Below are 26,532 nucleotides of genomic sequence, written 5' to 3'. Positions count from 1 at the left end.
TGGTGCACCTAGGAAGTTTACTTAGTAGCCGGAGCGCTAATATTTGTAGCTGGACCATTATCATCCAAGATGGCGGAGCCTACCAGCTGCTCTGTTAAAGGGGTCTGAAAACCTTCCGTATCCATGTATGCCAGAATAGTATAATTTAGAGGGTCGCAATCACAAGTTTAAACGATCAACCCCCCCCATCGTAGGGTATGAAATATCGTTTCTAGCAACCACTCTTTTATGTTAAACGGGTTATCCGGGTTTTAAAATTTACTTAGGGCCGGGGAGGGCTATTTAAAAATAATAAACATGTACTAACCTCGTCTGGTGCCGCCGATGTCCCACGCCGCAGTCCGTTTGATCCGTGCCCCTGTTTGTTTACAGGAACACAGAAGCCACGCACAGGGATGTGGCCGGCTCCTCCCATCCATCCCTATCTCTCAGCGTTGTAAGTGCTGGGAGATGGTGTCCGATAGGGCACCCTTGTAATTAAACCAACGCATAGAGGAGACGGACCACGGCGCCGGACGAGGTAAGCACATGTCTATTATTTTTAAATAGCCCACCCCAGCCTGGCCATCAGTAATTTTTAAGACCCGAAAAACCCCTTTAAAGCTCACCCTTTTAGCTGTAAGACATATGCAAATAAACTTAAAAGAGTAAATTATTGTCCCATAAGGAGGCTGGAAGGGGAGTGTCACATGTACATATCTCAAGAAGACCAACACACCTGCATTGCAAATATGCCTTTCTGCCTTCTCTAAGCATTTGCATTACAATATAAGTGTGTGTTATAGCTTACCTGGCTTCCTGACAGATCCCTCTGTTTAGAAACAGGGGTTGGACTTTGGTTTGGATGCATTTCACAAAACACCACATGTCTTGTCTGTGCTGCTCACTCCTCAGCCCCCACCTTTCTGCTCCTGTACAGCTCCTCCTTCCCCCACTGATGTCAGCTCATCAACTGTGAGCTCTGTTCCTGTGAAGGGGCACAAAGGTGGGGGCAGAGAGCTGAGGTGTGAGCAGCACAGACAAGTCACATGTTTTTTGAAATGCATCAAAACCAAAGCACAACCCCTGGCATCCAAACCAAAGCCCAACCCCTGCCACTAATCAGAGGATTTTGTCAGTAAGCCAGGTAAGTTAAAAAGCACAATTATATTGTAATGCAAATGCTTACATATTTGCAAGGCAGGTGTGATGGGCTTCCTCAGCCTGTCTTTAGTGAAAATGAGGTTTCTGTTGACAGGTTCCCTTTAAGCCGAGTGATGTATGAAAACAGCCTATAATTCAATCACTTTTGAGTGCTCGCAACCTCTCCACAGTGGGCTATCCATATAAAGAAAGCATCGATCATGATGAAATACTACATAGCCTTCACTTTACATAGGCTTTTATTGATTGAAGCAAATGTATTCTATTTTTTTTCTACGCAGCATTCTATTATGGAGAGAAAGTAAGAAACTGCTCCACATACAACCATTAGCCGCAACACTGAGGAAAAGAACACAGGGGGTTTTTTTGGTAATTTTTGGTCCAAAAGAGGAGATTTATGAAAGTGGAAAATTTATATTTGTCAAAGCGTCTTGTATTTTATGATCCGTAACTGGAAACAAAGAAAAAATTAAGATACAGGAGTGCAAGTTCTTACCCATCTTATTTGGGCATTTTTATTGCATCCATTTTTGTGAATGAACACAAACACCCCAAGTGGCTGTGAATAACACGTGATATAGGCCACACAATAGACTATGTCTAGGGTGTCATTATTTGCCCTAAACTTAAATCTTCAGCAGCACATGAAATTCATTATCAAAAATTCATTAATGTGTCTGACGAAGGAGGATACATCTCACATAGTTCAAGATTGTCCAGTCAATACTTTGTGTATAAAGTTTGATGCAATTTGGACGACTCCTCTTTTCTTGCTGCAAAAGCTCCTAAACTGACAAAGGGTATCGGTCAGGGTGATTCGAAGCACTAAATCACCATGTGGTACTATCGAACTGCCCTATATTACTTTTTGTTGTGGCCCCCTTTTAGTGCCTGACCAGTCGCTCACCAACATAGTACGCCCCAACTCTACTGCACATGTGCTAATGTAGTCAGGATGTAATGCACTGCACTTCAACAACGCACAGGCGCCGGGATCACAAGAGAGGAGTCAGATGTGCCCTAAACCAATACCGGTAGTTGGTCTAAGGTCTTTAACCAACCTTGGTCTTTAACCAACCTTGATAAAAGTGACCCCATGAAACTGGGCAGTGTATTGGGCAACATTTTGGCCCATCAAATCACATAATTTCAGAGCATATTTTAAGAGATTTTCCACAAATTCCTGTGGATAGTCTATCTTCAGGGTGCATCTTGAGTCTGCCGTTAGGACAGCGGCCACTATACAGATTCATTGGTTTCTAGCTCAGTGACCCGACTCTAGCCTGGCTTCAAAAGCAGATTGGTGCAGTTACATGGTGCCTGCCACCACAATGAAATCCTAAGGAAATAAAAATTTGAATGAATTACATCATTCACATATAAATTTAATTCACCTGCCATATAGATACATTTCTTATGCTGAATATTATTTCAAAAAATGTTTCCGTGTGAAGACAATTTCCAATAAATTAATCCATGTTGTCCTTTAGAAACAAGCATAGACATAGCTGTCCTTGGATACAACAACCCGCACACTCTGGTAACGATGGACAGGAATGTGCTAAGAGTCCTGTCTAACCTCCTGGATTCAGCATTCATTACCACAGGACATTTCATATGCAAAAACTACTAGTTTCTTTGCGCAATCCCTCCAGCAGAGGTGGTCATATCCAAGTACAACAATCTGGGTACTAAGGGACAACATGGCAACAAACTGCACAAGGACGTACACAAAGTTAGGCATGTGACACACACACACACACACACACACACAAATACATACATACATACATACATATATGCAGCCCCCGCGTTATGTACAAGATAGGTTCTGTAGGTTTGTTCTTAAGTTGAATTTGTATGGAAGTCGGAACTGTATATTTTATAATTGTAACACCAGCCAATATTTTTTGGTCTCCGTGATGATTGGATTTTAAAAATGTTGGGTTGCCATAAGAACCAGGATTAACAATAAAGCTTCATTACAGACACCTGTGATAACTGTTACAGCTGATTATTGTAGCCCACGGCTAAAGTACAGTAAATTACCAACATCCAGAGGTCCGTTTGTAACTAGGGGTAGTCTGTAAGTCGGGTGTTCTTAAGCAGGGTACTGCCTGTATATATATATATATATATATATATATATATATATATTTATTTATTTATTTTTTAGTAGAAGATGTAAATTGCTATATTGCAAAAAGATGTGTGCAGATCGACACATTAAACAATGCAGAACATAAATCCTGGCACAGGATCAGGCTTGGCAGGTGACTCTTGTTTGGGTGACTCAGTGTATGTGGATAGTTGAAATAATGACAATTCGATGTATAATACATGACGTGTGGCTCACAGTAAACTTTATATTCTCATTCCATTCCCATTCAGTGGTTTAATCCGGGTTTACCTAAATGAATAAATCATCAGTCACCATACAGAATACATACATGAACGCACTAGCGCAACACATCCATGTCGGCCAATGACTAAAGAGCGGGTTACGTCTGTGTAACGCGTATTGTGGTCACTGGCGGTAACGACATTACTTCTAGCCGTAAAATACACAGCGCTCTGTAATTTTCCAGGTGATTTGGTGTTTACAGAAAATCGCAATCCAGCAATTTTACAGCTTTCAGACACTGCATTTGCAGGAACGTTCCCTCCCATGCCGGCTCGCTCAGCAGACATAGAAACTCAGCTGCCAGTCAAAAAATGGCACAAAATGCACCACCTTGTGTTATCAGAGCGGGGGTTTTGGAAAAAAAAAAAAAAAAAAACAGCTATTCACATGATTTTATTCAACCACTAGAAAACCTGCAAGAGACTATAGAACAATCTCATCAATCTCAAGCTGATCGAAAATCAATATTATGACAGTGCAGATATTTATCCAATTGTAGGCTATGAAAAGATCTTATTCCCATCTATATGTAATAAATGTATAGACCCCCTTATTTGTTATTGGAATATTCTATGTAAACCCCTCATTATCCCTCTGAATGTATAGGTGTAAGGATACCCCACTCTTTATGTAATAATAGTCTATAGACACCCACTTTATAGACTCTTATATTCAGAAAGGGGTATTCATAGACCTTTACATAAATAGTGGGGTGTCCATAGACCTTTACATAAATAGTGGGGTGTCCATAGACCTTTACATAAATAGTGGGGTGTCCATAGACCTTTACATAAATAGTGGGGTGTCCATAGACCTTTACATAAATAGTGGGGTGTCCATAGACCTTTACATAAATAGTGGGGTGTCCATAGACCTTTACATAAATAGTGGGGTGTCCATAGACCTTTACATAAATAGTGGGGTGTCCATAGACCTTTACATAAATAGTGGGGTGTCCATAGACCTTTACATAAATAGTGGGGTATCCATAGACCTTTACATAAATAGTGGGGTATCCATAGACCTTTACATAAATAGTGGGGTATCCATAGACCTTTACATAAATAGTGGGGTATCCATAGACCTTTACATAAATAGTGGGGTATCCATAGACCTTTACATAAATAGTGGGGTATCCATAGACCTTTACATAAATAGTGGGGTATCCATAGACCTTTACATAAATAGTGGGGTATCCATAGACCTTTACATAAATAGTGGGGTATCCATAGACCTTTACATAAATAGTGGGGTATCCATAGACCTTTACATAAATAGTGGGGTATCCATAGACCTTTACATAAATAGTGGGGTATCCATAGACCTTTACATAAATAGTGGGGTATCCATAGACCTTTACATAAATAGTGGGGTATCCATAGACCGTTAAATTATGAATGGGATGTCCATAGACTATAACATAAATAGTGGGGATATCCATAAACCTTTACATTCAGAAGGAGTTTCTATAGGCTATTACATAAAAGGGATATCAATAGACCTTAAGTTCAAAAGATTAGATTCCCAATACCGGACGGAATATAAGAACCAATGACACCCGCATACCCTCCAAAATGTATCTAACCCCTTTTGACTCAAACATTCTATAGGGATCCCAAGTTTTTCTCTGTATGTAATAATCTTTAGGCACCCTGTGTACCAGTCATCCATAATTATGAATCCAGACAAGCCATCAGGTACTATCTGCCATGACAAAAACAGGCACAGACTTGAACATCTAACGCACCATTTGTACCTTTTTTTTTTTCCTTCATTTATACAGATCACTATATAGAATATTTACAGATTTTATACATAAAATATGCCAGGGCACTGCATAACGTGTGTATACGCATCTACCTCTGCTACCGTATATAACATACACATCACACATACTGCACTCCCTTATTCTGAAAGGAAAAAAGAAAAATCAAAGGGCCGGGGATCTGCCACACATCTAGACAGAGCAGACAGCTGATCAATCCCATGCCAGACTAATTTGAGCAGCGATGCCAGCCCCAGCTGGGAGAAAATGAGCAGAGAATACCAGATGTGTACAGGATCACGTAGTGGGGGGGGGAGTAAGGGGCCGGGAGCATTTTGTGTCAAAAATGAATAGCGCTGACTGCATGGCACAAAGGTAGAAAATTCAACATATTCACAAGGCAGGTCATGTCTGAGCGAGACCGGCAAACAAAAAGATGAGGCCATCAAACAGAATTAATAATATCATGCGTGTTCACAGACCACCGGAAATCTCACCTCTCATGTTAGACAACTAGGACAAGAACCGTGTAACGTGGATATATATACTGGGTATAACGTGCCCCATCTATAGGGGATCTATAAGTGTCATATCCATAAAAAAATCCATCCTAAGAAATGGTATAAGAAAGCCAAAAAAAATTAACAGCAAATCACAAGTCACTTTTTAGGGTGAAGAATCAATTCGATCTCAAGTAGTAGTAAGGTGTCTCGTAATAAGCGGAAATGTGATTTGTAACAATTGCATATGAATGAAAAAATGAGGGAAGAGAAAATGTATGGATGTATGATAGCTGTGGATTTCCACTTACTGCTGTAGAGAGTGTCTATCCAGGAGAGACGGGGCATTCCTTGGTGGCTCACAGGCTCCATGGTGTCTGATTTGTGAAAGTCCTTCAAATCCCAACCTGCATTTCACCAGAGACCGGTGACCCTAGGGGTGATGGTCAGGCCAGGACGGTAGCCGTCTGGGGAAGTCAGCGGTTCATTTCTCAGAGACGGAGCAATGGGTAAAGCGCAGAGGACAGAACACTGCAGGGGACAGGCCAAAGCTTTGCAGAGGAAAGGAGAAGGTAAGAGACAGGAGAAAGGCAGGGAAAGGGGAGGCAGGCGAGCGCCAAGCAGGAGGATGGAGGATCCTCGTACCAAGGATGCTAAGAAGATCCAAGCTGAGACATGAATGGAGGGAGAGGGCTGCCGCTTTGTGTCCCTGAAGTTGTCTCTGTGTGTTTACACTGAGAGGATGCAGGGGAGGGGGCTGCGTTAGGTGGAAAGGGAGAAGGGGATGGGTTAAGGGAAGCTCTGTCCTGAAACTGACAGATGGGCGGATGGTTTTCCCCTTGGATGCAGATGGTAATTAGCTGTGTCCTCGGCACCGAGCCTGCGCTCCCTCTAGGCACCTGCTGGGGAGCACAGCAGCACAGAGACCTGCGCTCCTGCCCCGCAGTACCTCTGTGCTGCATTATATACAAATCCCTACACTACTTTCCAGTCTCTCTCTCTGGGAAACCCCTTGATAAGATGATATCATTGTAAAAAAGGGTCTCCATAGCAGCAATACCCGACACAATAGACCACCTGCTAGCAGATATACCGGCAAGCAAAACGCTGATCCCGAGAGGTCTTACTTCCCCCTCCTGAAAAAAAACCCACAATTGTATTAACCAATTTGCCACCGTCCGTGCCAGGCGTATTGTTTTCTGTAATGAAATGGGATCCTGTGTCTGCACAAATGTGTTAAGTCTTGTAAGCAGAACTGCTACTGTGTCGGCCAAGAAATCGATGAACTCGCCGGGAGAATGACGCCTGCGGACACCAGACTATATCATTAAAACAAATAGGTTTTTAATTTCAGCCACTGTTATCGGCCTAATAGATAATGTCTTTGGCAGATGCCCATTTAAAGGGACATTAGCCTTCGACCTGAAACCCTACACATGCTCTTCAGGTTACAAAACTAAGTATACACCAAACAGGACATTAGGCAACTTATCAATGTACATTTATTAAAAGTTCAGCTCCGCTTTCTTAATATGCAAAGTTTTTGTAATGTGTTTGTAAGTGAGGGGGGCAGGATATTATCAGTATGTTACCAATATACATCTGTTAAAAGTTACGCACTTTTTAGATGTGTAAGGTGAATCCTCCTTTCTTTTAACTCATGAGCCGGAAACATTCCTGTCCATAAAATGGCCGCAGGTGGAAGGTCATGTGATCTCTATCAAACCATAAAAAAATATTATATTCATGAGTACTATCATAAGGTCCTGGCAGGGTGATTGTTTGTGGACAGTTAGAGATCACATGACCCTCCATCTGCGGCCAATTTGAGGGCAGGAATGTCCGGCTGATGAGGTAAAAGACAGGAGGCTTCACTTTACAGCTCTAAAAAGTGCAGAACTTTTAATAGATGTATATAACACATTGATAATATCCTGCTCCCCAAACTTACAAACACATTACAAAAAACATGAGGTAAAGTGGCCAACTTCTTTAAGTCAGTCATAACAATCATGCTCCCCACCCATAACCATAGACATAGTATGCCTTGTTCTCAAGTAATAATAATTATTATTTATGTAGCGCACACAGAATATGCAGCGCTGCACAGAGTTTGCCAAATCGGTCCATGTCCCCAATGGGGCTCACAATCTAAAAAACCTACCAGTATGTTTTGGAGTGTGGGAGGAAACCGGAGGACCCGGAGGAAACCCACGCAAGCACAGAGAGAACATACAAACTCTTTGCAGATGTTGACCTGGGTGGGATTAGAACCCAGGACTCCAGCGCATGGAAAAAGAACAAGCCACTGCCAGACTTATCGGGTGGGGGATTATCTCCCTTGACAATACAGTATCAGGCATGTTGAAATTCAACATATCTGACCCTTCTCAACTCTCAACATTATTCTCCAGGAGAGAATCAGTATTCATCCCTCATACTTAAAAAGTCGCAACAATATTCGCAATAAATAATCACGTATGTGATGTGATGCGATGCACAGATATGTGATGTGTTATAAATGATGCCGAACATAGAGCTGAAAGCGCTGGGTCCAATTGTTATGACCTCACCTGAGAATCTTTTTTTAACAAAAAAAAAAAAACTAGAGATTTCAGAGACAGTTTTGGTCTCCTTGATAGGTTTCCTTTAGAAACACTTGATCCAATATGGTGGCCCTGTTCCAGAAATTGCCTAAAAGATAGGCCCCCCCTCACCCATTACTTGGTGGATTATTCACATACACAGGAAATGTACGGTATACTGCATAGATCTCACTTTTGCAATTTTTGCTAATAATTTTTCCAGGATGGGATAAGCAATGCATTGCCTCTTAGCTTTCTTGAAAGGCAGCCCCCTTACCATCAAGCATGACTTTCAGGAAGCCTATTAAAGCCATTCCCGAAAGTCATGCTTGATGTTAATGGAAGGTAAAGGAAGGAAGACTTACAAGGAAGGTAAAGGAATCCTTGTAATTTCCTTATCCCATCCTGGAAATCCTGGGTATATTTCCCAGAATCCGCTAGTGGAGAATCAATGGCTACAAGTCTCCACACACCTGCAAGGCAGCCCTAATTGGCAAAGTCAGTGTACGGCTCTCACAACAGTGTGAACAGAACCTTATGGACACATTAAAGCTATTCAATATAACCACTCTCCATTATTTAGTCGATTCCTTTGCCCAAAACGTAAATTTACTAAATTTTATAACGTGGCAGTACAAAAAAAGAAATAAATAAACTGATTAGACAAAGCACATCAACTATAAAACCTCAATACGACCCATAAATAACCATAACCCAAAATATTTTATTCATGATTCCACTCATGTAATTAACATGCACAAATAGACCCATGACAAAACCCCATCCCCCGATGGATTCAATGGTTTCTACAACTCATGCTATAAGACACAGGATACCATCATACAGATAACAAAAACCACAGCGGTATATAATTCATTGCCACTAAATAATTCAATAGCAAAAGCAATGTATAAATATACACTGCAGACTATTTTGAGGCGCGGTGTGGAGAGGAACAGATTTTACCACTTTAGGACTCCCCAACAAACTCCATCGCAGGAATAGTGGTACATACACCCCAATAGCTGCCAATATGGGTGATTAGGCTTCGGATTAGGATACGCACGTGGTGTTATGTAATTGGGCCATTGCATACCACAGCCAGTGCCAAATAGTCTGAGCACTGTATTGGCTGGCATACATAGGTAGCGGCACTATAGATAACCCGTCTCCTTTCATGCCTCACACACACTGCCTTGGTCCCGAGCCCGGAGGCTGGAAGCAAAGCAGCAATTACACAAAAACGCTGTTGTGAAAACATTAATGATTAGTTGTGCCCCAGAGCATCTCACATTTCTCCGGCTTCAGATCCTTTTGTGTGTCGTCTCCGGTTTGGGAAACCGCAGAACAAAGGAGCTGAACTCCCGAGCAGAGAAGGACACACAGCTGATCCTATGCGGCAGAGAATAAGGGCTTGTGGGGCCCCGGGGAAGCCTCAGTTTACTTTATTATAATCCAATTCAATTAAAGTGATCAAAAACATCTTCGTAAAGCTACGTAAATCGGCAACGTCACATTAACATGTCCATGTGCTGTAAGGTCTGAATGTGTCCTAGTCCAGCGAGCTACAAGATTTATGAATAACCAATAAATTTAGGCTAAAAACACAAAACTGTGGTCGGCACTTGAATCCGTGCACCATTTGTATTTTATGTAGCAAATACTGTCCCGAAAGCAGGGACTCCTTGCATCATATTATATCCCTATGATGTAGTACTGTGTTCAGACCCGGAGATCCGGTCCGCGATTCACAGACCAGCAGTCATGTGAATTTTGGCCTTACAGATAATTTTCTGTTCACAAAACTATGTAAAACATCAGATTTTGAATAATTTTAAAGGAGATTTCTCTTAATCCCAGTCCGCTTTGTATTGCTGTATAAATGTAACCAATTTCTAGGGCAGCACGGTGGCTGAGTGGGTAGCACTTCTGTCTTCCAGTGCTGGGGTCCTGGGTTCAAATCCCACCCAGGTCAACTTGTGCAAATCTCTCCGTGTTTGTGTGGGTTTCCTCCGGGTCCTCCGGTTTCCTCACACACTTCAAAAAAATACTGTCAGGTTGTTTAGATTGTAAACCCCATGGGAACAGGGACCAATTTGACAAGCTTTGAGCAGCGCTGTGTAATCTGTGTGCGCTATATAAAGAATTTATATTTATCATTAATTTCTTAGGACTACCCAAGTACAGGATCCATAAAGTAGTCGGAGACACACAACTTTTCTCTCAGCTAACAGTGGGGCGAGCATCTTGGACTGCCATAGCATAGTGCGCCTAGAGAGGGCTCAGGCCGTGTACACACAGCATTTGGAAATGCAATTCAAACGCACAGGGGAGGAGTTTCCCCAGTACACCCCTGCAATCATGTTTTGTATTTACCACCAAAACACTAGCCGCTCATTCCCAAAAACAACCGATCTATACACATCTGTGTCCAGGAGAATCTCTTCCGTTTCTAAACATATGAACAGAAGCTAGCCAATCACTGTGGAAGGTCTCAGTGATTCGCTGCATCGGTCACGTGTATAAAAACAAAGATGGGCAGGGACCACAACAGCAAAAGAGCTGAAGTTCTACGAGATTTAAGACTTTCCATTTAAACACACTGCCCACCAATGTGATAGACCATACAAATCGTTGGATAGAGTTAGGTATTGCCCTGGGGATCTGTGTAAGCATACCTTTGCGTGTTTGTTGTAGAAGCAAGACTGTGAAAATGCATTCAAATTAAAGGAACGTAGCTAGATTTGAAGACCTGGGCTGCACTGGTGTTTGAGATCTCCTCACCACTCTGCAGCACAGCTTCTCCCCCCTTGAGTAACTGCTGTAGTATTCCAACAGAAGCTGCTACAGTCGTTACTGATTGAAGAATATAATTTCTCACAGTCCTGCAACAAATTTACAACATGCACATCTTTATGGTTAGGGCTTATTCACACGGCCGTCTGCGAGGACGTACATGCGACCGCATAGACAGCAATAGCGGCACGGCGCAGATACGGTGCCACACACCGCAAAAAGATAGAGCATGCTCTATCTTTTGGCGTGTGTGCGGCCGTGCGTTGCTATTCTCTATGAAGGGAGGAGGGGTCACCTCCTCCTCCTTCTCTCCAGCACACGGCGGTATGCCCGCACGGCGAGCATACCGCATGTGAATGTACCCTTACACAGATCTCCAGGACCAATACAATAACACATCAAAACTGGTCAAACCTGCTGCTACAATCCCTTTACCGGCTCACGTTGTCAACAATGCAAGATTTTGCTGCTGCCATCAGTTAGTATAACCTATGATTGACTGAAGTTTAAGTCAGTGATGTCATAGTGAAATTCCAGCATCACCTACTGACAGAGGTCGCATTAACGCCTCACCACCCGTCATAGACGCATGATAAGGCGCCATTACCCCCCAAAATAATTGCCATGCGTAAAGTTACGCTTGGCAATTATTCCCTGTAGCGCGCTGGCTGAGCGGGACACATGACAAAGTGATCCGTGTCAGCAGCGCTCCGGAGAGACCCGGAGTGAGAGCGCAGGCACTAGGGGAGCCATGTGGACAGCGGGGATGCTGCTCCCCGTCCTGCTCCATCTCTACCTGCCCGCAGCTGCCTGCGTTTATGTGATCCGACGGGACCTAGGAGCAGTGAGCGTGCGAGAGTGAGCGTGCGAGAGTGAGCGTGCGAGAGTGAGCGTGCGAGAGTGAGCGTGCGAGAGTGAGCGTGCGAGAGTGAGCGTGCGAGAGTGAGCGTGCGAGAGTGAGCGTGCGAGAGTGAGCGTGCGAGAGTGAGCGTGCGAGAGTGAGCGTGCGAGAGTGAGCGTGCGAGAGTGAGCGTGCGAGAGTGAGCGTGCGAGAGTGAGCGTGCGGTGTATTACCTAAATTTTCATACTCCTCAGGTAAAAATACTCCTCAAAAATGGTGAGAGGAGTATTTTTACCCTTCTGGAAAAATGTTAGTGCGACCTCTGCTTGCTGACAACCTGTGCCAGGGCCGCAAACCTTCAACATAGGGGCATAGAGGGGCAACCATAGCCATTTCTTTTATGCTTAGGATTTGCCAGAAAACTCCTATGTCATGACGACAACTCGTTTCCAAATTTCTTTGAACCTCACAGACAGGAACACATTGCTTGAAGACCCCTATTTATGAAGCTAAACAGACTAACCCTCTAACGTACATAGGCGGCTCTTTTTTTCTGAGCCTTACATGTAGTAAAAGGACCGACCATTAAGTTGAATGTTTGTCATATAACAGTGGTGGCGAACCTATGGCACAGGTGCCCAAGGTGGCACTCAGAGCCCTCTCTGTGGTCACCCGTGCCTTCACCCCAGTGCAGTGTTCGCCAAACAGGACCCAAGGCCTCTTGTACTGCCAGGCAGCCCAGGACCCAGGAAGGAAGTTACGATGATAATCCAAACGTCTCCTTCTTTTTACTGTATTTGTGTCCTCTGGTACCTATACGATATATGAATTTTTTGGTTCCACTGACAACCTAAAAAATTATTGCTGGGTTTCACGGTCTTACTTCTGCTACAGAAACAAACAATCTACATGGAAGAAATTGTTCTTCACAAACCAATAAATGTGGCATGAATAATGTGTGTGGAGCGCATCCTACTAATAAAACCATCTCCGGATCATCTAAAACCCGGGATGTTTCATTAGTCTTCCATTAAACAGTATGACAGCAGGGATTTCTGGAATAAACTGATAAACTGGGGGAGAAAAACTTTGGCGGACGGAAGATTGTTGATTCCATTTCTTATTTGCACAGAGGATTAACGGTTTTTAATTAACAAGATTACAAGCGGGAAGCTGGCAGAGCGCTCACTTTATAGGATGGCAACTAAATCTTGAGGCTTGGGAGCTTGACGACTTGGCGACACGTTATGTGCCATGAGAAGTCTCTGACGTCTGGAGAATTCACGATGTGGGGTCAACAAAAGGGAAAATACAGCAGGTCAAAAACATTGGGCATTTTCGCAACTTTGGAGAAAATTAAGTTAACGCTCAACTACAGAATACATAAAAGACAACAAAGTTCTATAAAGATCTATAAAAAAAAAAACCCAGACCCTGGTCATGTAATGCCGCACTGGTGCATATCTCGTTATATACCTGGTCATGTGATGTCACAGGTGCACAGCTCATTATATACCTTGTCATGTGATGCCACACAGGTGCACAGCTTGTTATATCCCTGGTCATGTGATGCCACACAGGTGCACAGCTCATTATATACCTGGTCATGTAATGCCGCACTGGTGCATATCTCGTTATATACCTGGTCATGTGATGTCACAGGTGCACAGCTCATTATATACCTGGTCATGTGATGCCACACAGGTGCACAGCTCATTATATCCCCGGTCATGTGATGCCACACAGGTGCACAGCTCATTATATCCCCGGTCATGTGATGTCACACAGGTGCACAGCTCATTATATCCCCGGTCATGTGATGTCACACAGGTGCACAGCTCATTATATCCCCGGTCATGTGATGTCACACAGGTGCACAGCTCATTATATACCTGGTCATGTGATGCCACACAGGTGCACAGCTCATTATATACCTGGTCATGTGATGCCACACAAGTGCACAGCTTGTTATATCCCTGGTCATGTGATGCCACAGGTGCATGGCTCATTATATACCTGGTCATGTGAGGCCACACAAGTGAACAGCTTGTTATATCCCTGGTCATGTGATGCCACAGGTGCATGGCTCATTATATACCTGGTCATGTGAGGCCACACAAGTGAACAGCTTGTTATATCACACAGTAATCAGGGCTGCGATATATAACCAGCCACGCACCTGTGTGGCATCACATGACCGGGGATATAACGAGCCGCGCACCTGTGTGCCATCACATGACCAGGGATATAACGAGAGGTACACCTGTGTGTCATTACATGACCAGGGACATAACGAGACCCACACCTGTCAGGCATCACATGACATAACGAGCCACGCACCTGTGTGACATCACATGACCAGGGACTGATTTATATCCACAGGAAGTAAACTATGAAGCTTCCTATAGAATAACAGCAAGCAGAGATCTAGAAAACAGTGAGAAATTGATACCGACAGCAAATTTCAAAATTGTATAACTTTTAATTACATAAACAATATCAATTATTCGCTGGACAACCCCTTTAAAAGGTAAATTTGCCGATCTAAGGATTCTAAAAGCTCCAGAAAGAAACCAGTTGCCCTCCTGTGGCCCACCTTTAGTGCTGCCACAGAAACCAATCCTAGGAACAGAGTCAGAAGACTCGAATCCAGAGCTGAAGCATTCACAGCTTGGACACAGCTCCATCTCAACTAGCCCAGCCTGCATCTACTACCAGGCTGGTGTACTATTCCTGCGGACCACTCTCCATGACCACTCCAGTACCAGAATCTGCTGTTGACCACTTAGGCCCGTTGCCTGCTAACTCTTCAATAAAGAACCGCAAGTTGATTTGCACAACGTTGTCTCCGTCTGATCCCTGGATACGGCTGTCTACCACCACGGGCTTCCCCATCCATTACCCAGGGACTCATCCTACAGACACTCAGGGGTTGCCCCAGGGAGAACCAGTACATCAGGCTCTCCCTCCTTATTTCTTGCACACGCCACCTGCTGGAGACCTGCCAGGCTGTAGGACAGTCACAAGTACAGTGACATCAGCGCGCCCTAGGCCGCAATCGCCATTCTGGGCCCCAGCTGCCTCCAGGCCCCAAGAAAAGGCTAGGCCCCGGTGGGGGATGTTGCACATGCAGCTCTGTACTGCACCATCCACATAAGGTTGACTTTTTCTATGTCATGTTACAAGGCTATGGCTAGAAACATCATCTTAAAGATTTAAGGTGATGTTTACAACCTCGTGTAACCACATTTTGCAGTAATATTCAGCCATAAAGCTGGAGGTGGAATATGCCCTTTATACAGAGGTTCAGATGAATTTGTGTCTCCTAACTCCTCACTTGCAAAAGAGGTGGTGCAGCGAGATAACAGGATGATGACGATGGTCTACTAGGTCTATTGTGGTTTTCACACCTCTAAATGAATGTAAGGAATATGAATACAGAGCTACATCGGTCACAGAAATACCACACAGGATTTAAATTTGGGCATCTGATTACCGATAATTGTTAACCCTTACATCGCGGTGCCTTCATAAAAAGGTCAGTAGGGACTGAATTCTTCACGCATAAATTAAAAAAGTCTCTACCTTGTGGAATACACAACACTACATTGCAAGCTGCACCACGCCATTCACATGAGAATCTGGCGTTCCTTTACTCTCTGGGCTAAATTAGACCTCTCCCGGGGTCTCCTAATCACCTAAGCACATTTTAGTACAAATCACATCCCATCAAACTGAGCCAAATTCTGAAGGATGCAATGAAGGGCGGCATACAGCAGCTTGCAAGGTAGTGTTATACACAAAAGCTTTAAAGACTGGTACAGGAAACCTCATTCTTGCTACATTGTCCCCTTAGTCTTTAAACTAAGATGAGGTGTGTGGATGTTAAACTGACAAGCGCCCCAGACAATTGGGAGACCCCCGTACAAACATAATACTTTCACATAAATCCTAACACAATGTAATGTTGTCATTTTTTTCATTTTCTGAAAAAAGTTGTAAACATCCATGTATTCTGAATGCCCACACAGAAGAACCATTATACGAAGCACATTAGGCCAATACCAGGACTGCTCTTTTTCTACCATTTCCCCAATTCTACATTATGCACCAGAATGGATGACTACTAATAGCTCTACTTCCCTACATTGAGCTATTCAAAAACAGACCACAAGGGAACTTACTGACAATATGAAAAAGGTAGCAAACACAACGATTACCCACAGTCAGCATAGGAGGGAGGCAGTGGCATGACATCAATGACATTTGCTGCAGTCATTGGGGAAATAAGTTCCTGCAACAAGTGTGCATGCAGGCCCTGACCAAATACATACATTTCTGCGAAAAGTCCCACATACCAACTTTTCATCCATTTGAAAAGTTTCTTGTGATCATTGGTGACGATTGGTGATGATGGTGATTGATTGCTACCAACTCTTTTACATAAGTTTCTCATGTGCCTTTACTGCCTTTTAGATAATCACTGATTGTTCATCAAGTCATTTAGTGGGTCTGCTGCTTACTTTTGTATGTTGTGCAGACCCTACAGGCTTCTTTCTTTACATCTCTGATCTCTGCTGAATAGGAGCAGCTAGAGCAACAGTTATGGCTTATCCTGCTCCCTCCTCCTTCCCAGCTCTGTCAGTAAGGATTGACTGTGAGAAGGGAGACGCCATAAAGATGACCTATAGCAGTGAGAGATGGGAGATGCCTGTATTTGAAGAGGGAAGTATTGGGGAAAACGGGGCAAGGCTGAAGCTTTCAAAGGTGGCAAAGAGACAGGTACAGATACATGCAGAGATCAATGTTCTCAATGTGGCAGTCGTGAGAGGTTATTGAAGATAAATGTCAACGCCACAAGCTAAAATAACATTTTCATTAGGGGCAGCATGGTGGCTCAGTGGTTAGCACTACAGCCTTGCATTGCTGGGTTCAAGTTCCACCCAGGTCAACATCTTCAAAGACTTTGTATGTCTCTGTGTATTCGTGCGTTTCCTCCGGGTCCACCGTTTTCCTCCCACACATTCCAAAACATACTGGTAGGTTAGATTCTGAACCCCACGGGGACAGGGACCAATTTGGCAAGCTTTGTGCAGCACTGCGTAATTTGCAGGCGCTATATGAAGAATTATTATCAGCAAAATAGATTGATCTCTGTCGTATACTGTGGTCCAATCTGGGCTTCAATGGATGGAGTTAAAATCTGTGGTATATATTCTTTGTATATAGAGGTAACTCACACAACTTAAATACGCTCTTGTGAGCAGGGCCGCCATCTCTATTGTTTCATCTGACCAAGTTATTAATCAGTCACTTTAAATTTTGTTTGTATATATACCCCATGATCTGTAAACTCTGCTAAAAATGATGGAGATCTATAAAGATTTATAATAATTTACCGTCACTTCTACCTCCCAATCCAATACTGGCCGGTTGAATCTAGTCATGTTTAATGACCCTAACCTAGATTCTGCTTTGTTTTGTTCCTTCCCTTTTTTGTAAACCACAGAATCTCTAAAATATGGAAATATTCTTACACCAAAAACATCAACATGTTACAGAATTCACAGGACGCCATGAGATTTTCACATATCCAGAGGGCTTTAGAATAAAGGACCATAAAATATCACAGAAACTACAAGCACAGTATCCCAGTAGGGGTCATCCTGACACTTCTCAAACTGCATCTGCTATCATTTCCTCCACTAAATTAAGGCTGCTTTACTGATTTGTGATGGATGGTGAAATAAAAGGGGATTTCAGGGGGCGTAAAAATGAGTTTGACCCCTTATCACCAACACTAGTTTTTTCTGCCCTATGTCACGATGATTGGTTATAACTATGGAACTTTAACATATCCAGGTGATTTTGAGAATGTTTTCTCGTGACACATTGTACTTCACGTTAGTTGTAAAATTTAAGTGATAAGCTTTGCGTTTTAGTCTGAAAAAAAGTGAAAATTTGTCAAAAATTTGTAAAAATTCTTTATTTTCCAAGTTTATAATGTTCTGCTTTGAACACAGGACGTAAAACTACCCAAAAAGCTTGATAATTAACATTTACGGAATGTCTGCTTTATGTTGGAATGATATTTTATGCATCCTCTCATTTTTCTAGGATGTTTTGAGGCGCAGAACTTCAGGTGGGATTTTTCTCATTTTCACAAAAATCCCCAAAACTCACATTTTGAGTAAGCTTCCAAGTAACTTTGAAAGGCCTAAATAAAAGTAAAACCCCATAAATTACCCCACTGTAGAAACTTCACCCCTCAACGTATGTAAAAGAACTTCTATTAAGTCTATTAACCCTTTAAGTGTTTCACATGGGTTAAAACAATACGGACCTGCGATTTAGAAACTTTAGAATTTTTTGGGAAAATACATTCATTTAGGCCAAAACTAACCGTTTCACAATAATTAAATGATGAAACGCTCTGCAACGTTTGACGCCCAATTCCTCCCGAGTGTACTGATACCCCATATGTGGTGGTACACTGCGGTATGGGCACACGGCCAAGTTTAGAATGAAAGCAGCGCCATTCACAGGAGATTTATACTCACCGGCCACTTTATTAGGTACACCTGTCCAACTGCTCGTTAACACTTAATTTCTAATCAGCCAATCACATGGCGGCAACTCAGTGCATTTAGGCATGTAGACATGGTCAAGACAATCTCCTGCAGTTCAAACCGAGCATCAGTATGGGGAAGAAAGGTGATTTGATGCCTTTGAACGTGGCATGGTTGTTGGTGCCAGAAGGGCTGGTCTGAGTATTTCAGAAACTGCTGATCTACTGGGATTTTCACGCACAACCATCTCTAGGGTTTACAGAGAATGGTCCGAAAAAGAAAAAACATCCAGTGAGTGGCAGTTCTGTGGGCGGAAATGCCTTGTTGATGCCAGAGGTCAGAGGAGAATGGGCAGACTGGTTCGAGCTGATAGAAAGGCAACAGTGACTCAGATCGCCACCCGTTACAACCAAGGTAGGCAGAAGAGCATCTCTGAAAGCACAGTACGTCGAACTTTGAGGCAGATGGGCTACAGCAGCAGAAGACCATACTGGGTGCCACTCCTTTCAGCTAAGAACTGGAAACCGAGGCTAAAATTTGCACAAGCTCATCGAAATTGGACAGTAGAAGATTGGAAAAACGTTGCCTGGTCTGATGAGTCTCCATTTCTGCTGCGACATTCAAATGGTAGGGTCAGAATTTGGCATCAACAACATGAAAGCATGCATCCATCCTGCCTTGTATCAACGGTTCAGGCTGGTGGTGGTGGTGTCACGGTGTGGGGAATATTTTCTTGGCACTCTTTGGGCCCCTTGGTACCAATTGAGCATCGTTGCAACGCCACAGCCTACCTGAGTATTGTTGCTGACCATGTCCATCCCTTTATGAGCACAATGTACCCTGTAACATCTGATGGCTACTTTCAGCAGGATAATGCGCCATGTCATAAAGCTGGAATCATCTCAGACTGGTTTCTTAAACATGACAATGAGGTCACTGTACTCAAATGGCCTCCACAGTCACCAGATCTCAATCCAATAGAGCATCTTTGGGATGTGGTGGAACGGGAGATCCGCATCATGGATGTGCAGCCGACAAATCTGCGGCAACTGTGTGATGCCATCATGTCAATATGGACCAAAATCTCTGAGGAATGCTTCCAGCACCTTGTTGAATCTATGCCACGAAGAATTGAGGCAGTTCTGAAGGCAAAAGGGAGTCCAACCCGTTACTAGCATGGTGTACCTAATAATGTGGCCGGCGAGTGTATATTGTCACATTGTACAAGTTATAAATTTTAAATTTTTTTGGTAATGCGAACATATGAGGCTTATTATTTGCGGCATGAGATGAATAGATAATTCATTTTGGGGGTCTAAAGCTTATTCACAAGATTTTATTAACTATTTCAAGGGGGACAATCAAAATCATCAATTCTTATTTTGGATTTTTAGCACAGCCCCCCCCCCCCCCCCCCACTCACCGTAACGTAAAAATCATGTTTTCTTTATTCTCTGGTTTACTAAGATTGCGGTGATACCTCATTTATATAGTTTTTCTTATCATTGCTCAATTTTACTGAGCAAAACCAATATTGGAGGAAATCACTTTTTTTTTTTTTTTTTTTTTTTTACTATCGACGACTTTTCAGGGCCATAACTTTTGTATTTTTCTGTTGTCATATACGGTTGAAGACTTATTTTTTTAGCGTAAAGAGTTGTTCTTTTTAGTTGTATCATATTAGATCACTTTTTTAGAAAATTTTAAGTGTTTAAGGGGTTAAAGGAGTTGTTGTTATACCACGTTAGGGGGTGATAATCTATTTGGTCGGGTCCTATTGCTGTAACCCTCACCTTTATCAATTGATGAAGTGACAAGTCAAGCATATGTCCTGCTGCGCAATTTAATGGTATGGAAATGTTGGAAATTGTCAAGCACAGAGCTAGGGCATGTCCCACACATACACAGACAGTAAATGAGATCCATGGTGATAAATGGGGCAACATGTTCAACCTACTGCGCCACCCATTAATGAGAACTCGATCAGATTGCCGCTTCCCTACGTGGTAAGGATATGTTGTGAATCATCCATACATTATGCTTACATCAGAGGGAATAAATGTGACGCAAATCTTAAAATGTAGGTTAGCTCCTGCATCTTTTTTTTTTTTTTTTTTACAGCTCATGAACACAACTGTACCATCAGCATAAGGACAAATTAATTTCTATGGACTCGTACACACGGCTGTGGTTGATATAGCCCTTTGTACAAGCCAAATGCCTGGGCCGTAAAAAATAAACCAATTGTCCATGGTTTGTGGCCACAGAGCCACGCTGTCGTGGGCCTGTAGTGTAAAATAATTTATACTTAGTGATTATCTCTGCAGAATAAACTATTGCTACAGATTGTAATTGCAAGAATTTAACCTGTACTATGGGAATATAAGCCAATACCAGATGATGGATCCCTACTGAAAACACACACATTAAGTCTTGGATAGGCATCTGTCAATAGAACAAGCAATTGGCGGACAGGTTTATGATGTGGATGTCCAGCCTAAGGACATCAGAGCACTAAAAATCAGCTAAATACATATATACCCCCCTCCCTGCTCTATGTGAAGCTATTCACGCAATCTGAAGGCTCACAAAGAACAAGAGTGATTTAATCATTATAGTTCCACTTTACTGGACCCCTGACTGGTACTCCAGGGGCTATTAAGCTGGATCAATGACATCAATTAAAACCTATAAGAGTTGTAGATTCTCCTTTAAGGACAAACTCTTGGTGTTAACCGCCTCTGATCCAGAATCAATTTAACAGAAGAGGGAAAACATTGAGATATAACCCTCTTCAGCAGAGAATATCAGCCGCCGCCTCATCAGATGATGAAATGACTAATTAAATAGAGAAACCGCACTCTTGGGCTTATATCAAAGCTACTCCTACAGGGATGTCAGGGCTGGAAGCTACACAACGCACATGGCAGAAAATCACTCCATGTTTCAAGGACATTTCTAGCTGCGCAAATGTAATCACAGCTCAATGACTTGTAACATCAACCCTGCCGCACATCATCTGTCTGCTCCATACACTCCATCTAGAGGTAAACTAACCACCCAGAGGGGAATCTAACAAAATACTGCCCTAACAGGATCCCAGCCACCCTCTGCCATCAGTATATAGGTAAGAAATCTGTATACATGAAATAGGAACATGGGAATAAAAATCAGAATTCAATTAGGAAAGCCCTGGACAGGTGTGCATAGAAATATGGTGCCGCTGCTACACGAAAATCCGAAAAAAATAACCTCCCCAAAAGGCATTTGAGTAGCCTTTATGACATTTAGAAGCATTTTATGACATTTAGATCAAAATGATGTGAATAGGCCCAATCCCATTGTCATACACTACTCCATATCCCTCATGGATCTGCTTTTTGAGGCCTACCGTAAGGCCCGGTCATCATTATCAAAATCCTGGAAAACCATTTAATAAGTAAAACCAGATTCTCAGCCTGGTCTCCCCTTCTCCTCACTGTACTGTGAGAAGATTATTAAACCCCCACTGGCAGGGCCGGCGCCAGCACTGGGAATGCTTGGGCAAGTGCCAGGGCCCAGATTTGGTAGTGGGGGCCCACATAAAGCTTTACATAAGCAATCCATGGGGTTGAAGGGGGCTGTATTTAATGAATCCATAGGGGATGAGGGGGGCTTTATATAAAATAACCATGAGGGAGCTGTTTGATATGATGAACTAGGGAATATTTTAGGGAACAGGAGACTGTTTTAGTTGCTGACTTTTTAATGCCACCACGTGAGTTCACTTCAAAAGGGGCTCACTGAGGCGCTGTCGCCCAGGGGACTACTGAAACCTGGAGCCAACCCTGCCCACCCGCTTGACGAAGTCTGATCATATCAGTAGGCCACCAGCCAAATATGGTTCATATCAGAAGACTGACCTCTGACACAGGATCCCATGAGGCCACATTCACACTCATCATTTTTGTTACGTTTTGAAACGTAATGGAAAAGCTGCGAGGGAGAGGTTTGTCTGATCGCAGAGGTTTTGCGTGAACCGCTTGCGATCAAGAGCAAGATCCACATGTTCTGCAATGTTTATATGCGAAACACGTGGAGCTTATTACTGATCGCTAGTGTTTCAGTAGAACCTCCTCTACGACTATACAGTAAATGCCATCACAAGTTTAGACATAAATAAAACTGCCCTATTAATGAAATAAACCTAAGCAATTACAACAATTTTCTTCTTTTTTGCGCTAGATATATATCCATATAATACATATAGTAAACCAAGAAAAGATAAGTAATAAAATGCTAAGGCATCACGACAAATGTGTAACTCCACATAGGTAACACATACGGACATGACACTAAAAACCAAGATGACTCACCCATCACTCCACGTCTAACCGCACAATGAAGGATTTTTGACATTAAAGAAGAGATGAGTCCCACACAGATGTGTCATTCATCCCAACAATAGAGGAAACAATGTGAGAAAACACAGTGAGGAGATGAGGCATCGATGTAGTATGTAGATGTAATACCCCACATCTAGTGTATAGGGTCTAGAATCTTAAAGGGAGTCACTCACCTCCACCTTGCTTTATAATCTCTCTGCAGCATGTTTAACAGTACAAGGAAGTCCCCGAGTTACATACAAGGTAGGTTCTGGCGGTTTTTGTATACAAAAGCTGAATTTGTATACAAGTCGGAACTGTATATTTTATCATTGTAACCCCAACCAGAATTAACAATAAAGCTTCATTACAGACACCTGTGATAACTCTTATAGCTGTTTATTATAACCTAAGGCTAAAGTACAGTAAATTACCAAAATCCAGAGGTCCGTTTGTAACTATGGGTCGTCTGTAAGTTGGTGTTCTCTGTGTACTGCACAGCGATTTCCAGAATTCTTTTATTATTTCTGTCCATGCTTAAAAACGGACTGAAACCGTCATGTGTGGCATCACCCATGACAAATACTGGGCAGTACGGTGGCTGAGTGGGTAGCACTGCAGGTCAGCATCTGCAAAGAGGTATGTTCTCTCTGTGGGTTTCCTCCCACACTCCAAAAACATACTGGTAGGTTGATTAGATTGTGAGCCCCATCGGGGACAGGGACTGAATTGGCAAGCACTGTACATTGCTGCGGAATCTGTGTGCGCTATATAAATAAAGGAATTATAAAGAATTATTACAAATATGTCAGAACGTCACATGTGAATGCACCTTTCGACTCCCAAAATTATAAAAGTAGCAGGTAAGTATATGCATGGGACAACATTATGGGACAACTGTACATTTGGGTGTATGCAAAGTTTTTCCACATTCAAGAGTGTAAAACGGGGATTAACCCGCTAGCCATAAAGGTATCTACAGGGATGTAACAGATTCAAGTACAGAGAGTGTTCACCTTTCAGATATTCGCCCCTCTGTGGTCAGTATTACCCATCTACTTGCAAACCACCAAGATAAAGATATGTTTCCTGTGCAAACTGCAAAACAAATATTCTGTGTGGAGCCATGTAGACATCATAGTTATCTTTTCTTCAAAGACATTTTATATGCAAAATAAAATACATAAATATGTAAAGAAAAATTTCAAAACGCAGTAATAAATTGCAAAAATCCGGACGGAGGGCAAGTGTGTGCCCTCTAGTGGGCGAGAATATATATACAACATTCTTGCACAGACTGGATGCAGGAAGCACAAAATAGAAGTGGCATTTTTTTTTTTAAAAAGGAATCTTTTTTTTTTTTAAATGGTATGGAATATCATACAAGTGAATGGAGCAGCTGCGGTGCACATTACCGCCCCCCCACCAACCAGTTTAGTCCTGGTCTTGGTACAACATGTGTGAGTAATCATTGTGCAGCGTACCTTGAACTGATGAACCACATCCTGTACTCAAGGAATTTACAGTAAAGTATTAGTTTGGTGCATCTTTTAAAACTAGGTAAGTAAATTCCCTTATGAGAAGTAATAACTCCACTAACAAAGCATCAGTAACTAAGACGACAAAATTAACTTTAATGTTAATGTTGAAGTGTAGTCAAACCGTAAAAATTACTTAATTACCACAAGTATGAGCAAAAAAACAGCCATATTTCACGCACCGGCCACAATGCAGTGGAACGTAGTCATATATTATACAATGTACATATAAGATAATGTACAGTAAGATATTCATATATGATACACGAGTCCCTGCTTTCCCATAGAACAGCTGTGCCACAATGTAATCATAATAATAGTAATAATTATTATTCCTTTATTTATATACAGATTACGCAGCGCTGCACAGAACTTGCCAAATCGGTCCCTGTCCTAAATGGAGCTCACAGTCTAATCAACCCACCGGTATGTTTTGGAGTGAGGGAGGAAACCAGAGGACACGGAGGAAACCCGCGTAAATACGGAGTGAACATACAAACTCTTTGTAGATGTTGACCCTGGGACTTGAGGCTGTAATGCTAACCACTAAGCCACCGTGCTGCCCCATGACAATAATGAGGCAGGGATTAAAAAGTTATTTTGGGAATTAGTGATTGATTACTAGAAAAGGTAATCAATATAAGATCAGGGACTGGAATCCCTGAGCCCCAGCCATAAAAATGCCATTGTAGCTTTACGGGATGGTGATGTCATGACCATTGGTCAAGTTACCCGTTAAACCTTCTGAAGTGCAATACCATGCACAGCCACTATGCAACGTATAATCTTGTGCTTGGTAACAAGTCAAGAGACCACAGCACTTAAAGGGGTTGTTCTAAGCAGGTCCCTCCTATCCAGGATTACTATACCCCATGTTACACAAAATCCAAGGGATCCATCTTTTAAATAATTTAACACACAATTGCCCGAATCCCTCTGCTAAGGATTACACAACAGCTGACAGCGATCGCTGTATACTGAGGGACTAATCTAATGTCACCATAGCCACAAGGGAGGAAACCAACCACGGGATCTGCAAGGTAAATCAGCTGGAAGGATGAGGTAATGGACAGGAAAGCGTCACAAACAGAGACAACATCTCATACAGAAGGAGAAAAAAAAATTACCAAAACAGACGAGATTTGTGGAAAAACTGATAGCGGACATGATTTATACAGGAAGTAAGATGACGGCGATTATGAGGATCCGCTTACGGGGAGACCACAATTACAAGAACATTGGAAATACAGGCTCACAGTCACCAAAAAAGACCAAGTTCTGGGACATAACTTTTGTAAAATGTCCATAAACCCCAAATTTTCAATCATCTTATATCAGTACAGATCCGTCCACCAGACTGCGACACAATTGGCTGCTGTCACACCATCACAATTTGATTCTGTTTTGTAATTAAATCAAAACGCACTGGGGCAGGGGGCGGTCGATCGTATACGCGCTTGTATGCAAATAGTACAGCGGTTTATGTCCAGCTATCTTAAAGCGGTTGTCTAAAGCTTGAAAAACATGCCTGCTTTCTTCCAAAAACAGCGCCATACCTGTCTATGGTGTGTGCCGGTATTGCAGCTCAGCTGTGTAGAAACGTAATACCATATTTTTCTGAGTATAAGGCGCACCGGATTATAAGGCGCACCATCAATAAATGCCTGCTAAAGTGTCTGGGTTCATATATAAGGCGCACGGGATTATAAAGCGCACTGGATTATGAGGATGAATGACCAGCAGGTGGCAGACCTGTGCACAGCTCTGGCAGCTGTTGCCTGTAAGTACAGTTCACATATAAGGCGCACTGGACTTTGAAGCGCACCTTTGATTTCTGAGAAAATCAAAGGATTTTTTTGTGCGCCTTATAGTTCGAAAAATATGGTAAGTTGTAATACCACAAACTTATGGTCAGGTGCGACGCTGTTTTTGAAACAACCTCCGGACAACCCTACAATCCTAATGTACATTACTACAAGTCAAATGAAACTTAAAAAAACGTAAACTACTAAACGGAAGCCTGAACG

At 42.5% G+C, this 26,532-nt stretch overlaps 1 protein-coding gene across 2 annotated transcripts in view; it reads right to left on the bottom strand.

The window, feature by feature from the left end:
• Positions 1 to 26,532, bottom strand: part of ABR (ABR activator of RhoGEF and GTPase) — a 217,757-nt gene that overhangs the window by 175,796 nt on the left and 15,429 nt on the right. Inside the window, exon 1 of one of the 2 annotated variants that reach the window (XM_072138371.1) lies at positions 6,124 to 6,583. The exons of the other annotated variant lie outside the window; for it this stretch is intronic. Coding sequence (XP_071994472.1) covers positions 6,124 to 6,184 — 61 coding nt within the window. The 5' untranslated portion in view covers positions 6,185 to 6,583. Of the gene's footprint in view, positions 1 to 6,123; positions 6,584 to 26,532 lie in introns of those variants that run through there. 2 annotated transcript variants of the gene reach the window in all.

The sequence above is a fragment of the Engystomops pustulosus genome, chromosome 2 (genome assembly GCF_040894005.1).
Source record: "Engystomops pustulosus chromosome 2, aEngPut4.maternal, whole genome shotgun sequence".
Lineage (NCBI taxonomy): Eukaryota > Metazoa > Chordata > Amphibia > Anura > Leptodactylidae > Engystomops > Engystomops pustulosus.
This window is presented reverse-complemented; position numbering and strand designations above follow the sequence as displayed.